This window comes from Musca autumnalis, unplaced genomic scaffold (genome assembly GCF_047663935.1).
Source record: "Musca autumnalis isolate F117 unplaced genomic scaffold, ASM4766393v1 scaffold_3, whole genome shotgun sequence".
Lineage (NCBI taxonomy): Eukaryota > Metazoa > Arthropoda > Insecta > Diptera > Muscidae > Musca > Musca autumnalis.
The window spans coordinates 24,578,789-24,598,918 of NW_027411866.1; the positions used below are offsets into that span (position 1 = coordinate 24,578,789).

The 20,130-nt window shown below is 30.7% G+C and overlaps 1 protein-coding gene across 3 annotated transcripts in view; it reads right to left on the reverse strand.

Annotated features, from left to right (window-relative positions):
• Nucleotides 1-1,168: 1,168 nt before the first annotated feature.
• LOC141398844 (synaptic vesicle glycoprotein 2B) overlaps nucleotides 1,169-20,130 on the reverse strand; it is a 106,306-nt gene continuing 87,344 nt past the window's right edge. For all 3 annotated transcript variants that reach the window (XM_073976551.1, XM_073976548.1, XM_073976550.1), the window contains 4 exons: nucleotides 8,895-9,110; nucleotides 8,281-8,824; nucleotides 2,025-2,794; nucleotides 1,169-1,963 (listed from right to left, as the gene is read on the reverse strand). In XM_073976551.1, coding sequence (XP_073832652.1) covers nucleotides 1,587-1,963; nucleotides 2,025-2,794; nucleotides 8,281-8,824; nucleotides 8,895-8,931 — 1,728 coding nt within the window. In that variant the 5' untranslated portion in view covers nucleotides 8,932-9,110 and the 3' untranslated portion in view covers nucleotides 1,169-1,586. The remainder of the gene's footprint in view (nucleotides 1,964-2,024; nucleotides 2,795-8,280; nucleotides 8,825-8,894; nucleotides 9,111-20,130) is intronic.

The window sequence follows — 20,130 nt, forward strand, 5'->3', positions numbered from 1 at the left end:
AATTTTCTATAGAAATTCTTGTCGATAACAAAATTTTCTATAGAAATTCTTGTCGATAACAAGATTTTCTATAGAAATTCTTGTCGATAACAAGATTTTCTATAGAAATTCTTGTCGATAACAAGATTTTCTATAGAAATTCTTGTCGATAACAAGATTTTCTATAGAAATTCTTGTCGATAACAAGATTTTCTATAGAAATTCTTGTCGACAAAAAGATTTTCTATAGAAACTCTTGTCGATAACAAGATTTTCTATAGAAATTCTTGTCGATAACAAGATTTTCTATAGAAATTCTTGTCGATAACAAGATCTACGGACCGATCTGCGTTGACGGTAAATATCGCCGTCGTATGAACCACGAGCTGTATCTGCTATACAACGACATCAATATAGTTAAACGTATCGAGATGCAGCGATTGCGTTGGCTAGGCCATATAATAAGAATAAGCGATGATGAACCCGCTAAAAAGGCGTATAAATTCGAGCTACATGGCGGTGCACGCAGTGGCGGGCCATAGAATAGATGGCGCAAACAAGTGTGTTATGGATTAAACGTCAAAGAAGGATGGCTTGCGTTGAACGCTAAACAATTTTGTTTATATTTACTGCATAAAACAATTTATACCGTAGATCGCGTTTATTTCTAAAAATGTAAAGTCATTAACACAAATTACAATAACAAATATCATTTCACCTTCTCCTTTGACTGCAAAAAGACAAATATCAAATGCCTTAATCAGAAATTGTCAAAGAGAGAAAATGGAGGAAACTGCGATAACTAACAACATCACAAACAGAAACATGATAAATCACAATGACGATCGATATCAATAGAATCGATCGCAAACACAATAAAAACGCTTGGCGGCAACGTCAATAAAAAATAAATAAAATGTAAAAATTTAATAAGTGCCGTTCTGGAACAATGTGGATGAAGAGATGACAAGGCGCGGTATTCCAAAAAGCGATGCACGAAACAGAGAGAATTGGAGATCTTTTCTTAGTTCGGTCTATGGAACAATGGGCCAGCTAAGTAAGTAATAAAAACGCATTTCGCTTCTTTCTTTCAAAGTTGTTGTTTTATTTGGTTTTATCTTGTTTTTAAAAATACATACAAATGTATCTATTAATTATTTAATATTATAGTATATTCTCTCACTATATATTTATATTATGTATATGATATACATACATATTTATTATAGTATATAATTTACAGCATTAACTAAGCATAAGAACAAAAAAAAAATTGTTTAAAAACATTATTTAAAATACCAAATTGGTCGTAAGATTTGGAGCCGGATGTTGTTTAGTTTTAAGATCTACTATGGCAAAAATATAGCAGATGATGGAAGGTCCGTTATTTTTGGTTTTCATTTGAAATTTCAGAAATCTCCTCTGTTAAACGAACGGTATTGTGGGTGTGTGTGTTGTGTATGGGTGTGTTGTCTTGTCGGATGGATGTAGATGTGTTTGTGTCTGTGTGTACATGTGTGTATGTGTAAGTGTGTGTGGGCTTTTTTTAACTAACGGACAAATTCTTGGGTGGGATTGGTTTTGTTCCGATTTGGTTGCAAAAGCTTTTAGTTCAATTCCTTGCGAGTTGTGTTGGGCAAGAGCAGACACATCAAACCACCACCCATCAATAGGACAGCAACAATGAAGGTAGGTGCAGGACAGTATTGATCCAATAATGTGGCAATGACAATATTACCAATAATACCACCCATACGGGCAGCAACCATGGAAATGGCAACACCAGTAGCTCTCAAGTGGGTGGGGAAGACTTCAGTGATCAAACAATCCAAGGCTGCATTGGCAGCTGAAATGGCACCACTGAACACGGCTGTGACAATCAAGTTTTGGGTGGAGTTATACACGAAGTACATGGCAGCCGAACAGACACCAGCGGTCATGGTACCGAAAATCAAGAAGAACTTACGACCCAACAAATCCATACCTAAACGGGAAAAGGGAAAGGTTATTTTACATATCCCGCAAATATACCATAATATACCTACCCAAAATAGCAATCAAGTTGGCGGGCAAGGCGGAAGCCAAGGAGATCAACGATTCCATAAATACAGCCGAGGGAATGTGGGAGGAGCAGACGGCATCTTCGTGGGCACCCTTGCCAACAACATATTCGGTAACGGTGCACACACCAGCCTTTTCACCGGGGAAATCGGTACTGTATTCCTCGAAACGATTGAACAATTCAGGGAACCACATCATCAAGCCGTAATAACCAATGTGGAAGGTGAAGTTGATGATGATCGAAACCAAGGTGAATTTCAAAATGGGCGAGGTAAACAATTGTTTGCTGTGGGCCACCATACCGGACAACATCTTGGCGTATTTACCCTTGACAGATTCACGGGCTTCGGCAATTTCGGCCATCAGTTTTTCATCGATATCCAATTCGGTGACGGGATACAATTCGGGAGCTTTCTTGGTGTTGGTCACAAAGATGCCACGGAAAATTGCCATGGCCTTGTCCTGCTTACCCTTTGACAACAAGAATTTGGGGGATTCGGGCAAATAGAACAACAAGAAGGCCACAACGAATGAGGGCAGGGAGCAGACCATCAAGAAGATACGCCATGAGTTGTAGGTGAAGAGAGAGGTGACAAAACCAATGTTGGTGGGGATAATGAGCCAGGCTAAGCCGGCAACAAAGAGATTACCAAAAGTCCAGAAGGCAGCCATGAAACTCAACATGGAGCCACGTTTCGATTTAGGTTGGAATTCGGCAAAGTAAGACCAGATGACAGGGCCACTACCGCCAAGGCTGCAAGGAGAGGAGGAGAAACAAAAATTAATAATAATTTAAATAGAAATTAGAACAAAAGAAGAGATGAGAGAATAAAAATGAAAAAGCTTTCAACAGAAAAGCTTCGAAGGAGAGGTGAGAGAAACAAGTTGAAATGTGAGATGAGGTGAGTATGAAATGCTCAAAGGTGAATAATGTCATCCATCATTGCTGAAATGTGATTTTTTAATGTTCAGAGTTGCTGAACTTTGATTAGCTCAGCAGAATATGTCAACAATTGTAATTTGCATGGAAGCCAATCTGAGAGTAAACACTAAAAAGCAGCTGAATAAGCAACACGTGATAACACAAGCTTTATGCTCCGATTGATTAGCTAAACACAGATGCTGTGACAGATAATTTCAACAATTTCCGCTTTGAAGTATGATAAACATTGTGTTTTCGGCAGAGATTTGTTTAGCTGAATTAAGTTTGTATTTATTTTTATGCCACCAAGTCAACAAAAGTTATTCAGCAAACATATTTTACAGCTGAATAGCTTTAAATCCTCTAGAAAATTAATTGTGATTATTTTTTCTCAAACAATTTGCTTAATAACAAGGTATTTCGTTAGCTGAATTGCCGGTAAACTAATTTGAGCAAAGAGTTTTGACACTAAAATTCCTTAGAAGTGATGAAGGAAACGATTTTGGGCGAATTTCCTACAAAGTTGATTATTTTGATCATATTCAGCAAAGCTTTTGTGTAGCTGAATTGCTCTCAAATGCTTGATTTGCCCTCTAATTGAGGTCTGATGATGATTTCATACGAAAAGTTATTCAAAATTTTGTATTCAGCAAAGAAAAAGGTTGCTGAATTGCAAAAACAGTGAATTTTGAGGAAATATTTTGGCAATATTTTAATTATTTTTTATATTTAGCTGATTGCAAATGAATTCGGCTAAGAAAAATTAATTGAAAATATTGCTCTTCGATTGGGAATTACATTTTGCGTAACATTTGTGCTATTCAGCTAATGAAAATGCTATTCAGCAAAGGAAAACTTGTGAAAAATTGAAATTTTATCCTCAGTACAACATTTTCGGATAATTTTGAGACGCATTTGAGGGATATTTCAGCTATTCAGCTGAAGAAATTTATAGTCATTGCAAAAATAAATATTTTACCCATTTTGTCTTATATTCAGGTGGGTCAACATGAATTCAGCAAAGAAAAAATGAACGAAAAATGTTGTTCTTCGATTGGGGATAACATTTTGTGCAATTTTTGTGCAATTCAGCTAATGAAAATGATATTCAGCGAAGAAAAACTAGCGAAAATTTGCAAATTTATGGTCTCTCTATTGTGGGATAATATTCAGTCACGTTTGAGAATTATTTTAGCTATTCAGCTGAAGAAATTTTTAGTCATTCCAAATAAGACAGATTTTGGTAATTTTTTCTTATATTCAGCTGGTTCAAAATGAATTCAGCAAAGAAAAAATGAACGGAAAATGTTGCTCTTCGATTGGGAATTACATTTTGCGTAACTTTTGTGCTATTCAGCTAATGAAAATTCTATTCAGCAAAGGAAAACTTGTGAAAAATTGAAATTTTATCCTCTGTACAACAATTTCGGATAATGTTGAGACACATTTGAGGGTTATTTCAGCTATTCAGCTGAAGAAATTTATAATCATTGCAAAAAATAAATATTTTACCCATTTTGTCTTATATTCAGCTGGGTTAAAATTAATTCAGCAAAGAAAAAATGAACGGAAAATGTTGCTTTTCGATTTGGGATAACATATTGTGCAATTTTTGTGCTATTCAGCTAATGAAAATGCTATTCAGCGTAGAAAAACTAGTGAAAATTTGCAAATTTATGGTCTCTCTCTATTGTGGGATAATTTTCAGACACGTTTGAGGATTTTTTTAGCTATTCAGCTGAAGAAATTTATAGTCATTCCAAATAAGACAGATTTTGGTAATTTTTTCTTATATTTAGCTGGTTCAAAATGAATTCAGCAAAGAAAAAATTAACGGAAAATGTTGCTCTTCGATTTGGGATAACATTTTGTGCAATTTTTGTGCTTTTCAGCTAATGAAAATGCTATTCAGCCAAGAAAAACTAGTGAACATTTGCAAATTTCTGGTCTCCACAACATTGTGGTATAGTTTTGAGACAGTTTTGAGGATTATTTCAGCTATGCAGCTGATGAAATTTATAATCATTGCAAAAAAATAAATATTTTACCCATTTTGTCTTATATTCAGCTGCTTCAAAATGAATTCAGCAAAGAAAAAATTAACGGAAAATGTTGCTCTTCGATTTGGGATAACATTTTGTGCAATTTGTGTGCTATTCAGCTAATGAAAATGCTATTCAGCAAAGGAATAGTTCAAAAAAACTGAAAAATATGTATTTCAGCTGGGTTTAATTCGAATTCAGCAGACAAAAAATGAACGCAAAATGTTGCTATTCGATTGGGGATTACATTTTGTGCTATTCAGCTAATTAAAATGCTATTCAGCAAAGGAAAAGTTGTGAAAAAATGACATTTTATGGTCTCCACAACATTGCGGGATAATTTTGAAACCTATTTTGAACTTATTTCAGCTATTCAGCTGAGAGAATATGAATTTTTGCAAAAATTTCTTATATTCAGGTGAGTTAACATGAATTCAGCTATGAAAAAATGAAAGAAAAATTTTGATCTACGATTTGGGATTACATGTTGTGCAACTTTTGCGCTATTCAGCTAACGAAAATACTATTCAGCAATGGAAAATATGTGAAAAATTGCAAATTTAATAAAAAATTCTGTATTCAACAAAGAAAATGTTTGCTGAATTGCATAAATGTTGACTATGAGGGAATTTTTTGGAATTTGCTTAGAAATTTATTTCTGTTTATTTCTGCTCGAAATTGTTACTCGTTATTATATTCAGCAAAAATTTTCTGTTACTAAATTGCTAAATAACTGCTAGGAAACATTTGTTAATGAGTTTTTAATAGTCTTTAGTGAGATTCTGATATTTTTAGGTGAAATTATTTACGAAAATTTGTATTCAGCAAAGAAAAAGTTTGCTGAATTGCAAAAAAATTGAATTTAAAGGAAATTTTTTGAAGATATAGTATTCAGCATTTGCTTCGTACTCTATTTCTGCTTCCTTTTATTCAAAATTGTTACTCTTTATCGTATTCAGCGATGTTTTTGTGTAGCTGAATTTCTAAAAAGTAGTTGGAAAACGTTTGTTAATGAGTTTTTATTATTCTTTAGTGCGTTACCGATTTTTGTACGGTATATTGTTTCCGAAAATTCATATTCAGCAAAGAAAATATTTGCTGAATTGCATAAATGTTGACTTTTGAAGAATTTTTTTGGAGTTATACTATTCAGCATTTGCTTAGAAATTCATGTCGGCCTATTTTTATCCAAAATTGTTACTCTTTATTGTATTCAGCAAAGCTTTTTTATAGCTGAATTGCAAAAAGTCTTTTTTCTGTAGCTGAATTGCTAAAAAGCTACTGGAAAACGTTTCTTAATGAGTTTCCATTATTCTTTAGTGTGATTCTGTTATTTTTAGGGGAAATTATTTCCGAAAAATTGCACTCAGCAATGAAAAACTTTGCTGAATTGCATAAAAATTGAATTTTGAGGACATTTTTGGAGATATACTATTCAGCATTTACTTAGAAATACATTTCTGCCTATTTTTATCCAAAATTTTTAGTCTTTATTGTATTCAGCAAAGAGTTTTCCTTAGCTGAATTGCAAAAAAGTTTTTTTCTGTAGCTGAATTGCTAAAAAAGCTGCTGGAAAACGTTTGTTAATAAGTTTTTATTAGTGAGATTCTGATATTTTTGGAGAAGTTATTTCAAAAATGCATATTCAGCAAAAAAAAAGTTTGCTGAATTGCATAGAAAATTAAATTTTGAGGAAATTTTTTGAAAATATACTATTCAGCATTTGCTTAGAACTCTATTTCTGCTTCGTTTTATTCAAAATTGTTACTATTTATTGTATTCAGCAAAGATTTTTTGTTGCTGAATTGCTAAAAAGTCGCTGGATAATGAGTTTTTAATAATCTTTAGTGAGATTCTGGCATTTTCAATGGAAATTATTTCCGCAAATTCACATTCAGCAAAGAAAAACTTTGCTGAATTGCATAAATATTGACTTTTGTAGAAATTTTTCGGAGTTATACTATTCCGGATTTGCTTAGAAATTCATTTCTGACTATTATGATACGAAATTTTTACTCTTTATCTTATTCAGCAGTGGGTTTCCTTAGCTGAATTCCAAAAAAGTGTTTTTTCTGTAGCTGAATTGCTAAAAAGTCTCTGGAAAACATTTCTTAATGAGTTTTCATTATTCTTTAGTGTGATTCTGTTATTTTTAGGGGAAATTATTTCCGAAAATTCACTTTCAGCAAAGAAAAACTTTGCTGAATTGCATAAATATTGACTTTAGTAGAAATTTTTCGGAGTTATACGATTCCGGATTTGCTTAGAAATTCATTTCTGACTATTATCATACGAAATTTTTACTCTTTATCTTATTCAGTAAACGTTTTCCTTAGCTGAATTGAAAAAAAGTCTTTTTTCTGTAGCTGAATTGCTAAAAAGCTACTGGAAAACGTTTGCTAATGAGTTTTTATTAGTCTTAAGTGGGATTCTGATATTTTTAGGGGAAATTATTTCCAAAAATGCATATTCAGCAAAGAACAAGTTTGCTGAATTGCATGAATATTTAATTTTGAGGAAATTTTTGGAGATATGCTATACATCAGTTGCTTAGAACTCCATTTCTGCTTCGTTTTATTCAAAATTGTTACTATTTATTGTATTCAGCAAAGTTTTTTTGTAGCTGAATTGCTTAAAAATTTTTGTAAATCTATTCTTAATGGCTTTACATGATTCAAGAGGTGTAATTTGAGCAATTCAACTATCAATTATTTAATAAATCCCACAGAAATCTAGTAATTCAGCTGACATATCAGCTTTCAACATGCAAACAAAGGATCAAAGTTATTAAAAAAATTGAACAATATTTGTTTGGGGGGTTTTTTAAGTGGTTACATGCTACTTTTGAAATGAATTCGTCCGGCCGGCACACTTTGCCAAATTTAACAAATTAATTATCAACTACCGCTAAATGCCAGGTCCAGCCAAGTCACTCATTCAGCCTTTGCAGTTCATTAGTCGTAAACAAGGCAAAGTCATGCTATTTTGCGATCAATTTGTGCCCTCCTCATAGTTGGGTATTTTTAGGCAAAAACAAAAAAGTCAAGCTCGACTTGATGAGCATGTTAAGGGGAAGCCGTTTGGTCTGCATTAAGACAACAAACATAATAACAAAAACATACAACAACAACAAATCGTGATAAATTCTGAAACTCATTTCAGGCACATGCTAATCAAATTATCACATTCAATATTTTTGGATGAATCATGGGGGAACGAATGACAGGAGAAAGAGCTGTGGGAGACAGGAGAGAAAAGGGAGTGTGTTATACTTACGCAGCACCGTTCAGGAATCGAAACAGCATAAACCATTCGTAAGTTTGCGAAAATGACGATGCGACAATGCAAAAACCATTCATGAAAGAGATGACGATCAGTACTTTCTTACGGCCCATCGAATCAGCAATGCTACCCCAAAAATAGGCTCCGACCATCATACCAATGAAAATGATCGAATTCAGCCAGCCTTTGGTCTCGGTATTTAAGTTCAAATCGCATTGAGCTGATGGCAGGATGAAAGACATACTGATAACGTCCATTTCTTCTGAGGTACTGACCAGACCACAAATGGCCAGCAGAATGTAATGGAATTTGCCATAGCCGCACATTTCAATGGCCTGTTCGAAGCCGGCTTTCAAGCCGCCGGCCCCCGAACGGCCACCGTTTTTCTCTAAATCATTTTTGTCTACTTCATAGGCGTCATTGATGTGATAGCCCAAGTCCTTAGAGTCCGAACCCAAGCCGTAGGGTTGAATTATCGAGCGATTATCGACGGTGTTTGTATTGTAGTTTGGTTGTTGGCCACTTTCTACATTATAGGCTGGAAAAAAAGAAAATAAAACAATGATTCCAAAGAGTAAGAGAGAGAGAGAAACGTCTTTAATACTTACAGTTACTGGAGTTTTTATTAGAGTCACCTTCTACCATTCTATGAGTTCGATTTGTTTTAGCTTTTCCTTTGGCGGTTTCCGCACAAAAATCAAAATAAAATCAGCAAGAAGAAGAGGGAAAACAGGCTATGGATTACAACCACAAATATAGATTTACAACTATTTTCTTTTAACAAATAAAATAGTTGACTAGTTCTCACAAGAGGTCTTTAAGTTCTGCAATGAAATGAAGAAGAAGAAAAACATAACGACATTATTATAAAGTTTAAATAAATTGAAAAGGTAAATTAAGTCTAATCAAAGTCAAGCATCGTTTTCATTAAACTTGCTTGGCAATGCTGTGGAAATATAAAAAAAAAAAATAAATTATTTTCATAAATTTAACGAATTCAGCTAACTAAAAGTGTATTCAGCAAGGGAGAATTTGTGAAAATTGGAAACTTTATGGTCTCTACAATATTTTGGGATAATTTTGAGACCTAATTTCAACTTATTTTAGCTATTCAGCTAAAGAATTTAAAAAAAAAACTTTCAAAAAATACATTTTTGTAAATATTTCTTATATTCAGCGGGGTTAACATGAATTCAGCTAAGAAAAAAGGAATGGAAAATGTTGCTCTACGAGTTGGAATTACATTCCGAGTAAATTTTGTGCTATTCATCTAAGGAAAATGTTATTCAGCAAAGGAATGCTTGTGAAATATTGAAATTTTAAGGTCCATACAACATTGTGGAATAATTTTGTGACATATTTTGAACTTATTTCAGCTATTCAGCTAAAGAAATTTAAACAACATTCAGAAAAGACACATTTTTGCAATTTTTTCTTATATTCAGCTGGATGAAAATGAATTCAGCAAAGAAAAAATGAACTACAAATGTAGTTCTACGAGTTGGAATTAAATTTTTTGTAATTGTTGAGCTATTCAGCTAAGGAAAATGTTATTCAGCTAAGAAAAACTTGTGAAAAATTGAAATTTTAAAGTCTCCACAATATTGTGGGATAATTTTGTGATATATTTTGAACTTATTTCAGCTATTCAGCTAAAGAAATTTAAACAACATTCAGAAAAGATACATTTTTGAAATTTTTTCTTATATTCAGCTGGGTGAAAATGAATTCAGCAAAGAAAAAATGAACTGGAAATGTAGTTCTATGAGTTGGAATTACATTTTCGGTCACTTTTGTGCTATTCAGCTAAGGGAAATGTTATTCAGCTAAGGAAAACTTGAGAAAAATTTAAATTTTAAAGTCTCCACAATATTGTGGGATAATTTTGTGACCTTTTTTGAACTTATTTTAGTCATACACCTGAGTAAATTTTAGGGTAATCAAAATCTAACAAATTTTATTAATTTTTCTTATATTCAGCTGGTTTAAAATGCATTCAGCTAAGAAAAAATTAATGAAAAAGATAGCTCTACTGGGTGAGATAACATTTTAGGTAACGTTTGTGCTATTCAGCTAACGGAAATGTTATTCAGCAAAGGAAAACTTATACAAAATTGATATTTTATGGTCTACACAACATTGTGAAATAATTTTGAAATACATTTGAGGCTTATTTCAGCTATTCAGCTAAGGAATTTTATAGTGATTCCAAAAAGACAGATTTTTGAATTTTTTTTCTTATATTCAGCAGAGTTAAAATGAATTCAGCTAAGAAAAAAGCCATGGAAAATGTTCCTCTGCAAGTTGGGATTACATTTTGTGCAACTTTTGTGCTATTCAGCTAACGGAAAACAGCAAAGGAAAACTTGTGCAAAGTCGATTTTTTATTGTCTTTACAATACTGTGCAATACTTTTGAGACTTATTTTGAACTAATGTCAGCTATTCAGCTGAAGAAATTTTTTGATAACCCAAAAAAGCTAGATTTTGGTAAATTTTGAGTTATTCAGCTGACTTAAAATGAATTCAGCTACGAAAAAAGATATGGAAAATGTTGCTCTAGTAGTTGGGATTACATTTTCAGTGACTTGTGTGCTATTCAGCTGAGGGAAATGTTATTCAGCAAAGGAAAAGTTGTAAAAAATTGAACATATATGGTCTCTTGGACATTGTGAGATAATTTTGAGACATATTTTGAACTTATTTCAACTATTCATCTGAGGAGACTTATGACAATTCCAAAAAGGCCGATTTTGGTACTATTTTCTTTTATTCAGCTGGGTTAACTGGAATTCAGCAAAGAAAGAATGAAGGGAAAATTTTGCTCCGGCGGTTAGGATTACATTTTGTGCAACTTTAGTGCTATTCAGCTAAAGCAAATGTAATTCAGCAAAGAAAAACTTGTGGAAATTGGGTATTTATCGTTTCTACAAAATTGTGGGATAATTTTGAGACACATTTGAGCCATATTTCAGCTATTCAGCTGAGAAATTTATTTACATTTACAGAAAATCCATAGAAAAATCTCTTTTTCCAAAAATAATCTATATTCAGCTAAGTTTAAGTGAATTCAGCAAGGCAAAAAATGTGTGGAAAATGTTGCTATTTATGTTAGAATTATGTCTGAAGTAAAGTTTATGCTATTCAGCTACAAAATAACCAATTCAGCTAAGGTTTCTTAATATCAAATCATCAGAAATCCACCAGTAAACAACATTTCGTGAAGAAAATTGCAATTCGGCTACACTATATGTAATTCAGCAAAGGATTATTCATGAAAAACATTGCCAATCAACACTTTTTGTTATTATTCCTTAATGAATCTTTACAGTTCAGCTATAAAAGTATGAATTCAGCTAAATGTTTTTAATGGTGAATTTAACAAAACACATGTTTTTTGTATTGATAATTGTGTAAAGTGTAAACAGAAAATTGCAACACGTGTATTTATTAATAAAATTTTAATTTATTAAAAACAAAATATTGCACTGACAGCTGTCGTATGTTGAAATTGTTTTTGGCCTAATTATGTAATTTTCAGTTACAACAACAACAAAAACAACAATTTAACAATTCAGATTTAATATTGCAAGTTTTGTTGCTGTTAATAATATGCCATAATTTATTAATTGTCAGTTGTACATTGAAAAAAGGAGGAAGGGGTTATTGTGACAAAAAATATCAGTCATTGGGTTTTTGAGATATACAAATAACTGTTGCGGATATTTTTAAATAAACATTTTTTCTTATGAAACGAATATGTTTAACACACATTTTTAATGTGATGTAAAATTCAACAAAAAAAAATGCCTGCAATTATTGATTTCATGCACGCGTTATTTTGCCAATTAATGGGCCCGTTGAACTTCCAATAATTAACAAATTGATTTGTTTGCAAATTAAAATTTAACAATTTGAATATTGATATAACCTAATTGTCTACACACAGCAACAACAAATTCGTTTATTCAGCTATGAGAAATGTAATTCAGCAAGGCTTTTTATGTGAAATTCTTAATGCATGGTATTTTTAAACAAAAATCTAATTCAGCAAAGAAAAATGTTTCCAATTTGACAAATAGCATCTAGTTAATATAGTGCAAGGTCAATTTTAGCTATTCAGCTAAAATATAGTTTATTCAGCAAAGTTTTTTTAAACTAAATTCTAATTCAGCAAAGAAAAAATGTTTCTATTTCAACAAACAACATCTATATAATGCAATCTAAGGTCAATATGACTTATTTAGCTACGAAATATGTTATTCAGCAGAATATGTTTAAACTAAAATCTAATTCAGCAAAGAAAAAAGTGTTTGTTTTAACAAGTAACATCTAATTAATACAATCTAGGGTCAATTTTACCTATTCAGCAAAGCATTTTTAATGCAAAATCTAATTCAGCAAAGAAAAAATGTTTCTATATAAACAAATAACATCTAATTAATACAACTTAATATCGTTTTTACCTATTCAGCTACAAAATAGGCTATTCAGCAAAGCATTTTTCAATTAAAATCTAATTCAGCAAAGAAAAAATGTTTCTATTTTACCAACTAACATCCAATTAATACTATCTAATGTCAATTTTACATATTCAGCTACATTTTGACCTATTCAGCTATAAAATAGGTTATTCAGCAAAATATTTTAAACCAAAACTCTAATTCAGCAAAGAAAAAATGTTACTATTAACATCTAATTAATACAATCCAAAGCATTTTGACCTATTCAGCTACAAAATAGGCTATTCAGCAAAGTATTTTTCAACTAAAATCTAATTCAGCAAAGAAACAAATTGTATGTTTTACCAACTAACATTCAATTAATACGATCTAATGTCAATTTTACATATCCAGCTAGATTTTGACCTATTCAGCTATAAAATTTGGTAAATAAAAAATAAAATTGGTTATTCAACAAAATATTTTTAACCCAAACTCTAATCCAGCAAAGAAAAAATTTTACTATTTTAACAAATAACATCTAATTAATACAATCCAAAGTCATTTTGAGCTATTTAGCTACAAAATAGGCTATTCAGCAAAGTATTTTTCATCAAAAATCTAATTCAGCAAAGAAGAAATTTTACTATTTTAACAAATAACATCTAATTAATACAATCCAAAGTCATTTTGACGTATTCAGCTACAAAATAGGCTATTCAGCAAGTATTTTTAAACTAAAATCTAATTCAGTAAAGAAAAAATGTGTCTATTTTAACTAGATATTTCTAATTAATACAATCTAGGGTCAATTTTACCTATTCAGCTACAAAATAGGCTATTCAGCAAAGTATTTTTGACCCAAAATCTAATTCAGCAAAGAAGAACTTTTATTTTTTTAAAAAAACGGCATCCAATTAATACAATCTAAGATCAATTTTACCTATTTAACTACAAAATAGGCTATTCAGCAAAGTATTTTTCACCAAAAATCTAATTCAGCAAGAAAAAAATGTTTCTATTTTAACAAATAATATCTTATTTATACAATCTAAGTTCAATATTAGAGTTGTATAGTTCATGAACGAACTAGTTCAATTGAACGATTCATTGAAAAGAGAGTATGAACTAGATCAGTGGATATAGTTCATTATAGTTCAATAGTTCACTGAACTATAATCAGTCGGTGACCGTAGAACGATTCACAATCTAGTTCAACATGTCGTTCACAAATACATAAAGTGACGACGTCGTCTATCTTAAGGGATGCCTTCGTAATGTGATCAGTTTGTTTATGTTTTGAATCAAGGTACATGGAATAGCTGTCCGAAAATGAAGATTTCTACAAAAACAGAGACATAACATATTACAATATGTCGAATCGATTACCTAATGAATCTGCCTTTTTAGATAGAAAAAAAGGGAAAACATAAAAAGAAACACACACGCACAAAGCTTCTACGCAATGACAATTTCTACACACACACACGCACAACATAAGATTTTTTGCCAGTCACCTAAATGAAGGATGTTTTTTCTAAAATTAATTAATCTTTCTTAAAGAATGCAATAAAACTATGTAAATGTATTATTTTTGTTATGGAGTAGTTAAATTATATTAGCCTTTTGTTTGTTTGTATTTGGCGTATGTATGCGTTTTCATCAAACGACCGATTTAGAGCCGGTGGTGAATGATTTTTATCCGAATGATTGAACTGGACAGTGAACTATGAACTAGATTACTGACCTAGTTCAGTTTAAAGAGCTGAGCTATTGAACTAGATCTTTCAAATGAACTAGATTGTACAACTCTATTCAATATTATCTATTCATCTACATTTTTACATATTCAGCTACAAAATAGGCTATTCAGCAAAGTACATTTAACCCAAAATATAATTCAGCAAAGAAATTTTTTTACTATTTAATAAATAACATCTAATTAATACAGCCCAAGATCATTTTGACTTATTCAGCTAAGAAATATGTTATTCAGCAAAGTATTTTTCAGAAAAAAATAAAAAATATAGCTCTATAGTGATTTTTTCGCATTTAAAGGCCTTTGATAGTTTCCTAAGTCCTTATTTAATCTTCTTTGTTATGTTAAACTGCTATTCAGCTATGAAAACTGTTATTCAGCAAAGTATTTTTAGAAAAATATATAGCTCTTTAGTGATTTTTCGAATTTAAAGTGCGTTGATATTTTCCTAAGTCCTTATTTAATCTTCTTTGTTATGTTAAAATGCTATACAGCTATGAAAACTGTTATTCAGCAAAATTTGTTTTCACAAATGTTGACGTTTTTTTGAAATTAAAGTGATTTACTGGCTTCCTATTGTATACAGAAGATAAAATTTTTATAAATATTTACTATTGAGCTACGAAAAATGTTATTCAGCAAAATTTTTTTAGACAAAATTTGATTTTTTTTCGAATTTTAAGGAACCTTTAGGCTTCCTAAGCACTCTTTTCATCTTCTATGTTGTGTTAAAAAGCTATTCAACTATGGAAAAAAGTTATTCAGCTACGAAAAATGTTTTTCAGCTAATTATTTTTTTCCAAAAATTTTATTTTTCAAAATTTAAGGGTTCAGAAGGCTTCCCTAACTGTTATTCTATCTACTTTGTTGTGCAGAAACGCTATTCAGCTATGAATAATGCTATTCAGCTATGAAAAATGTTTTTCAGCTATGAAAACTGTTATTCAGCCAAATTGTTTTTCCAAAAATTTTAACTTTTTTGATTTTTAAACGATTTACCGGCTTCCTAGAGTATACAGAAGTTGAAATCTTTATAAAAAGCTCCAATTCAACTATGAAAAATGCTATTCAGCAAAATTGTTTGTCCAAAAATTTAATTTTTTCTAAAATTAAGGGTTCGGAAGGTTTCCTGAACCATCTTTAGATCAATTTTGATGTGTTAAAATGCTATTCAGCTATGAAAAATTTTATTCAGCAAATTTTGTTTTTTCCAAAAGTTTTATTTTTAGATTTTTAAACGATTTACCGGCTTCATAGAGTATACAGAAGTTGAAATCTTTATGAAAAGTTCCAATTCAACTATGACAAATGCTATTCAGCAAAATTTTTTGTCCAAAAATTTAAATTTTTCTAAAATTAAGGGTTCGAAAGGTTTTATTAGCCATCTTTAGATCAATTTTGATGTGTTGAAATGCTATTCAGCTATGAAAAATCTTATTCAGCAAAATTTTTTTCCAAAATAAATATTTTTTTTTTGCATTTTTAATGCTTTAAACGCTTCTTTTAAGTTTTGCATGAAATTTTCCAATTCAGCCATTGGAAATGTAATTCAGCAAAAGATTTTTTTTTTGAAAACAAATGTAAATCCATCCAAAATTTGATTTAAAACCATAAAAAGCCTTGTTTGGGTTATAAAAAATTGTTTTATGATCCTTACTCTTTATGCGTAGTTGTTGTTTTTGATGACTAACAACCATGTTTGGAATCGCAATATGAGATTTACAACGTGTACAGTTAATAAACATCAAATATATGTGCATAAATAATTTATTTAGAAAGATTTAAAAATTTATTGAAATTGTTTTTTAATTAATAAAAAAATCTTTTGTTTACTTTTACTTGTGTGTGTGTTTGTGTGGTGAACGATCTAAGCGCCAAAACAATAATTCTTCCAACACTCAAACTCAATGCAACCCCTGTCCGGCAGACAGTTTGATTTGACTCAACTTCTATTCGTATCGAAATTTTACAAACAAAAAAAGTGTCAAACAAATAAATCTCTCGGTGCTGGGGTGCATAATCAGTTCCTGTTTACCTTCACTCTCCACACAAAACGAACAGCAAACAATTTACACCAAAAAAAATTTGCTATATCTGTTTGTTACAACAACAATCGCAACAACAAATGACGTTTCATTCAAACTGAATGTTGACACAATTAGAATACGCAATAAATTTGTCAAACTCAAACAATAAAGTTTTCTTTTGCATTCGTCCAGGGTGGCTGGCTGTATTGATGATTCTCTAGTCTGGTGAATTATGAAAATCCAGACAGATTTAAAAACTGGCTGCTGTGGGTAATAAATTGTTAAGTGAACTTGACTGATCTCATAATAAAACAAGGCAAAAGGGTATAAAACTTTAACAAGGCAAGCTTTCAGTTACGTTTGTGTCTTTACCAATGAATTTGAAGTAACATTTACCTTGCTGAATACCATTTAACTTAGCTGAATTGCAAAAAACGCATGCGGAATGGATACTCGGCAATACAAGGCATCTTTTCTAAACTTTTTTTCTTAGCTGAATTGCATTTGTAGGCAAAATTTTACAATATTTCCAACAAAAACTCAAGATTTACCATTAAAAGCAAAACTTCCCAATTTTTCACAGCTGAATATGTAAAATATTAAGGGACATTTTTATTTATCGTCTTAGACTTACAAAACGAAGAAATCTTCCTTTGCTGAATTAGATTTTCAGTTGCTGAATTGCATTTTTCCTCAATAGAATATACAAATTAAGTGATTTTTAATGATTTACTTCTAAAAACCCTTAGCTGAATTTTTATTTACCGTCTTAGACTTATAAAATGAAGAAATCTTTCTTTGCTGAATTTGATTTTCAGTTGCTGAATGGCATTTTTCCTTAATTAAATGTAAAAAAAGTGATTTTTAGTAATTTGCTACTAAAAACCTTTAGCTGACTTAAGATTTTGTAGCTGAATTCCCAACTTTTTATTAAAATCTACCAAAAATAGGATTTATTTGGAATTTTCATTAAGAAATGCTCAGCTGAATAACATTTTTCATAGCTGAATTGCGATTTTTTGAGTGAAAAATTAATAAAAAGTATTTTTGTGAGGATTCAGCATTGAAAACTCTTAGCTGAATTAGTTATTTAGTAGCTGAATGACATTTTATTTGATAAAATGTTAATAAAAAGTTATTTTTTGAAGATTTGGTAGTAGAAACCTGTAGCTGAATTAGATGCTTTGTAGCTGAATTGCGATTTTCTTTGAGAAGAATTGATAATGAGTAGTTCCTGGAAGGTATGGCCCACTATTTTGAGGATTTTGTAGTACAATAGCTTTGCTGAATTAGTTATTTAGTAGCTGAATTACATACTTAGTAGCTGAATTGCGATTTTCTTGGAGAAAAGTTGATTAAAATTAATTTTTTAAAGATTTGATATTGAAAAACCTTAGCTGAATTAAAATTTTCGCAGCTGAATTACAATTTTCTTTGGGAAAATTTCATAAATGGTGGTTAAGTTGAGTTTTGTATAAAAACCCCTTAGCTGAATTGCATAAATAGTAGCTGAATTGCACTTTTCTTTGTGAAAAGATGATTAAAATTATTTGTTTGAAGATTTGACATTGGAAAATCCTAGCTGAATTAAATTTTTCGTATCTGAATAGCAATTTTCTTTATAAAAAGTTTATAAAAACTAGTTTTGTGAAGATTTAGTAACAGAAAACCTCAGCTGAATTGCAGATGAAGTAGCTGAATTGCAATTTTCGTTGTGAAAAGTAGCATACAAGTTATTTTTTGTTTATTTGGCATTGGAAAACCTTAGCTGAATTGCATATGAAGTAGTGGAATTACAATTTTCGTTGTGAAAAGTAGCATAAAAGTTATTTTTTGATTATTTGGCATGAGGAAACCTCAGCTGAATTGCATATGAAGTAGCTGAATTGCAATTTTCATAGTGAAAAGTGGCATAAAAATTATTTTTTTGACTATTTGGCATTGGAAAACCTTAGCTGAATTGCATATGAACTAGTGGAATTACAATTTTCGTTGTGAAAGTTAGCATAAAAGTTATTTTTTGACTATTTGACATGAGGAAACCTCAGCTGAATTGCATATGAAGTAGTGGAATTACAATTTTCGTTGTGAAAAGTAGCATAAAAGTTATTTTTTGACTATGTGGCATTGGAAAACCTTAGCTGAATTGCATATGAAGTAGTTGAATTGCAATTTTCGTTGTGAAAAGTGGCTTAAAAGTTATTTTTTGATTATTTGGCATTGGAAAACCTTAGCTGAATTGCATATGAAGTAGTGGAATTACAATTTTCGTTGTGAAAAGTGGCTTAAAAGGTATTTTTTGATTATTTGGCATTGGAAAACCTTTGCTGAATTGCATATGAAGTAGTGGAATTACAATTTTCGTTGTGAAAAGTAGCATAAAAGTTATTTTTTGACTATTTGGCATGAGGAAACCTCAGCTGAATTGCATATGAAGTAGTGGAATTACAATTTTCGTTGTGAAAAGTAGCATAAAAGTTATATTTTGACTATTTGGCATTGAAAAACCTTAGCTGAATTGCACATCAAGTAGTGGAATTTCAATTTTCGTTGTGAAAAGTAGCATAAAAGTTATTTTTTGACTATTTGGCATTGGAAACCTCAGCTGAATTGCATATGAAGTAGCTGAATTGCAATTTTCGTTGTGAAAAGTGGCTTAAAAGGTATTTTTTGATTATTTGGCATTGGAAAACCTTAGCTGAATTGCATATGAAGTAGTGGATATACAATTTTCGTTGTGAAAAGTGGTTTAAAAGTTATTTTTATTCAGCTGAATTGCATATGAAGTAGCTGAATTACAATTTTCTTTGTGAAAAATTTATTAAAAGTAATTTTTTGACAATTTGCTGTTAAAAATCTTAGCTGAATTACATTTTTCGTAGCTGAATAGCAATTTTCTTTATAAAAAGTTCATAAAAGTAGATAATTTAAATATTTAATAACATAAAGCCTTAGCTGAATTGTATAAGAAGTAGCTGAATTGCAAATTTGTTCTCGAAATAATCTATAAAAAATATTTTTTGAAAACATAAACATGAAAAATCTTAGCTGAATTACATAAAAAGTAGCTGAATTGCATTTTTTTATAAAAAGTTGATAAAAACTCGTTTTTTTGAAGTTTTAGTAACAGAAAACCTCAGCTGAATTTCAAATGAAGTAGCTGAATTACAATTTTCTTTGTGCAAAATTGATTAAAAGTAATTTTTTGATAATTTGGTATTGAAAAATTTTAGCTGAATTACATATTTGTTAGCTGAATTGAGCTAATGACCATTAAACATTATAAATAATGCTTCAGTGATGCGTATTCACTCCTCTCTGATGTCATTTTTTATGCGATAAGTATATTCAGCAAAGTATATATTACCTAAAGAAAGTCGAAAAAATTTCCATTACGTAAGTTATAAATTTAGCAAAAGACAAAAATGTAACTCATTAGCATATTCCAAGATATTTTCCTTCTTCTTCTTTGTTTCAATATTGTGGGTCACTTTCCATGCTATTTTCGGATACAAACAATGACAGAGACATGTCATCGAATTAAAAAGCCATAAATGTTAATGATCCGTCTTAATGATCTCAAAAGTATTTCATAATAATCCTGAATGAAATCCAAA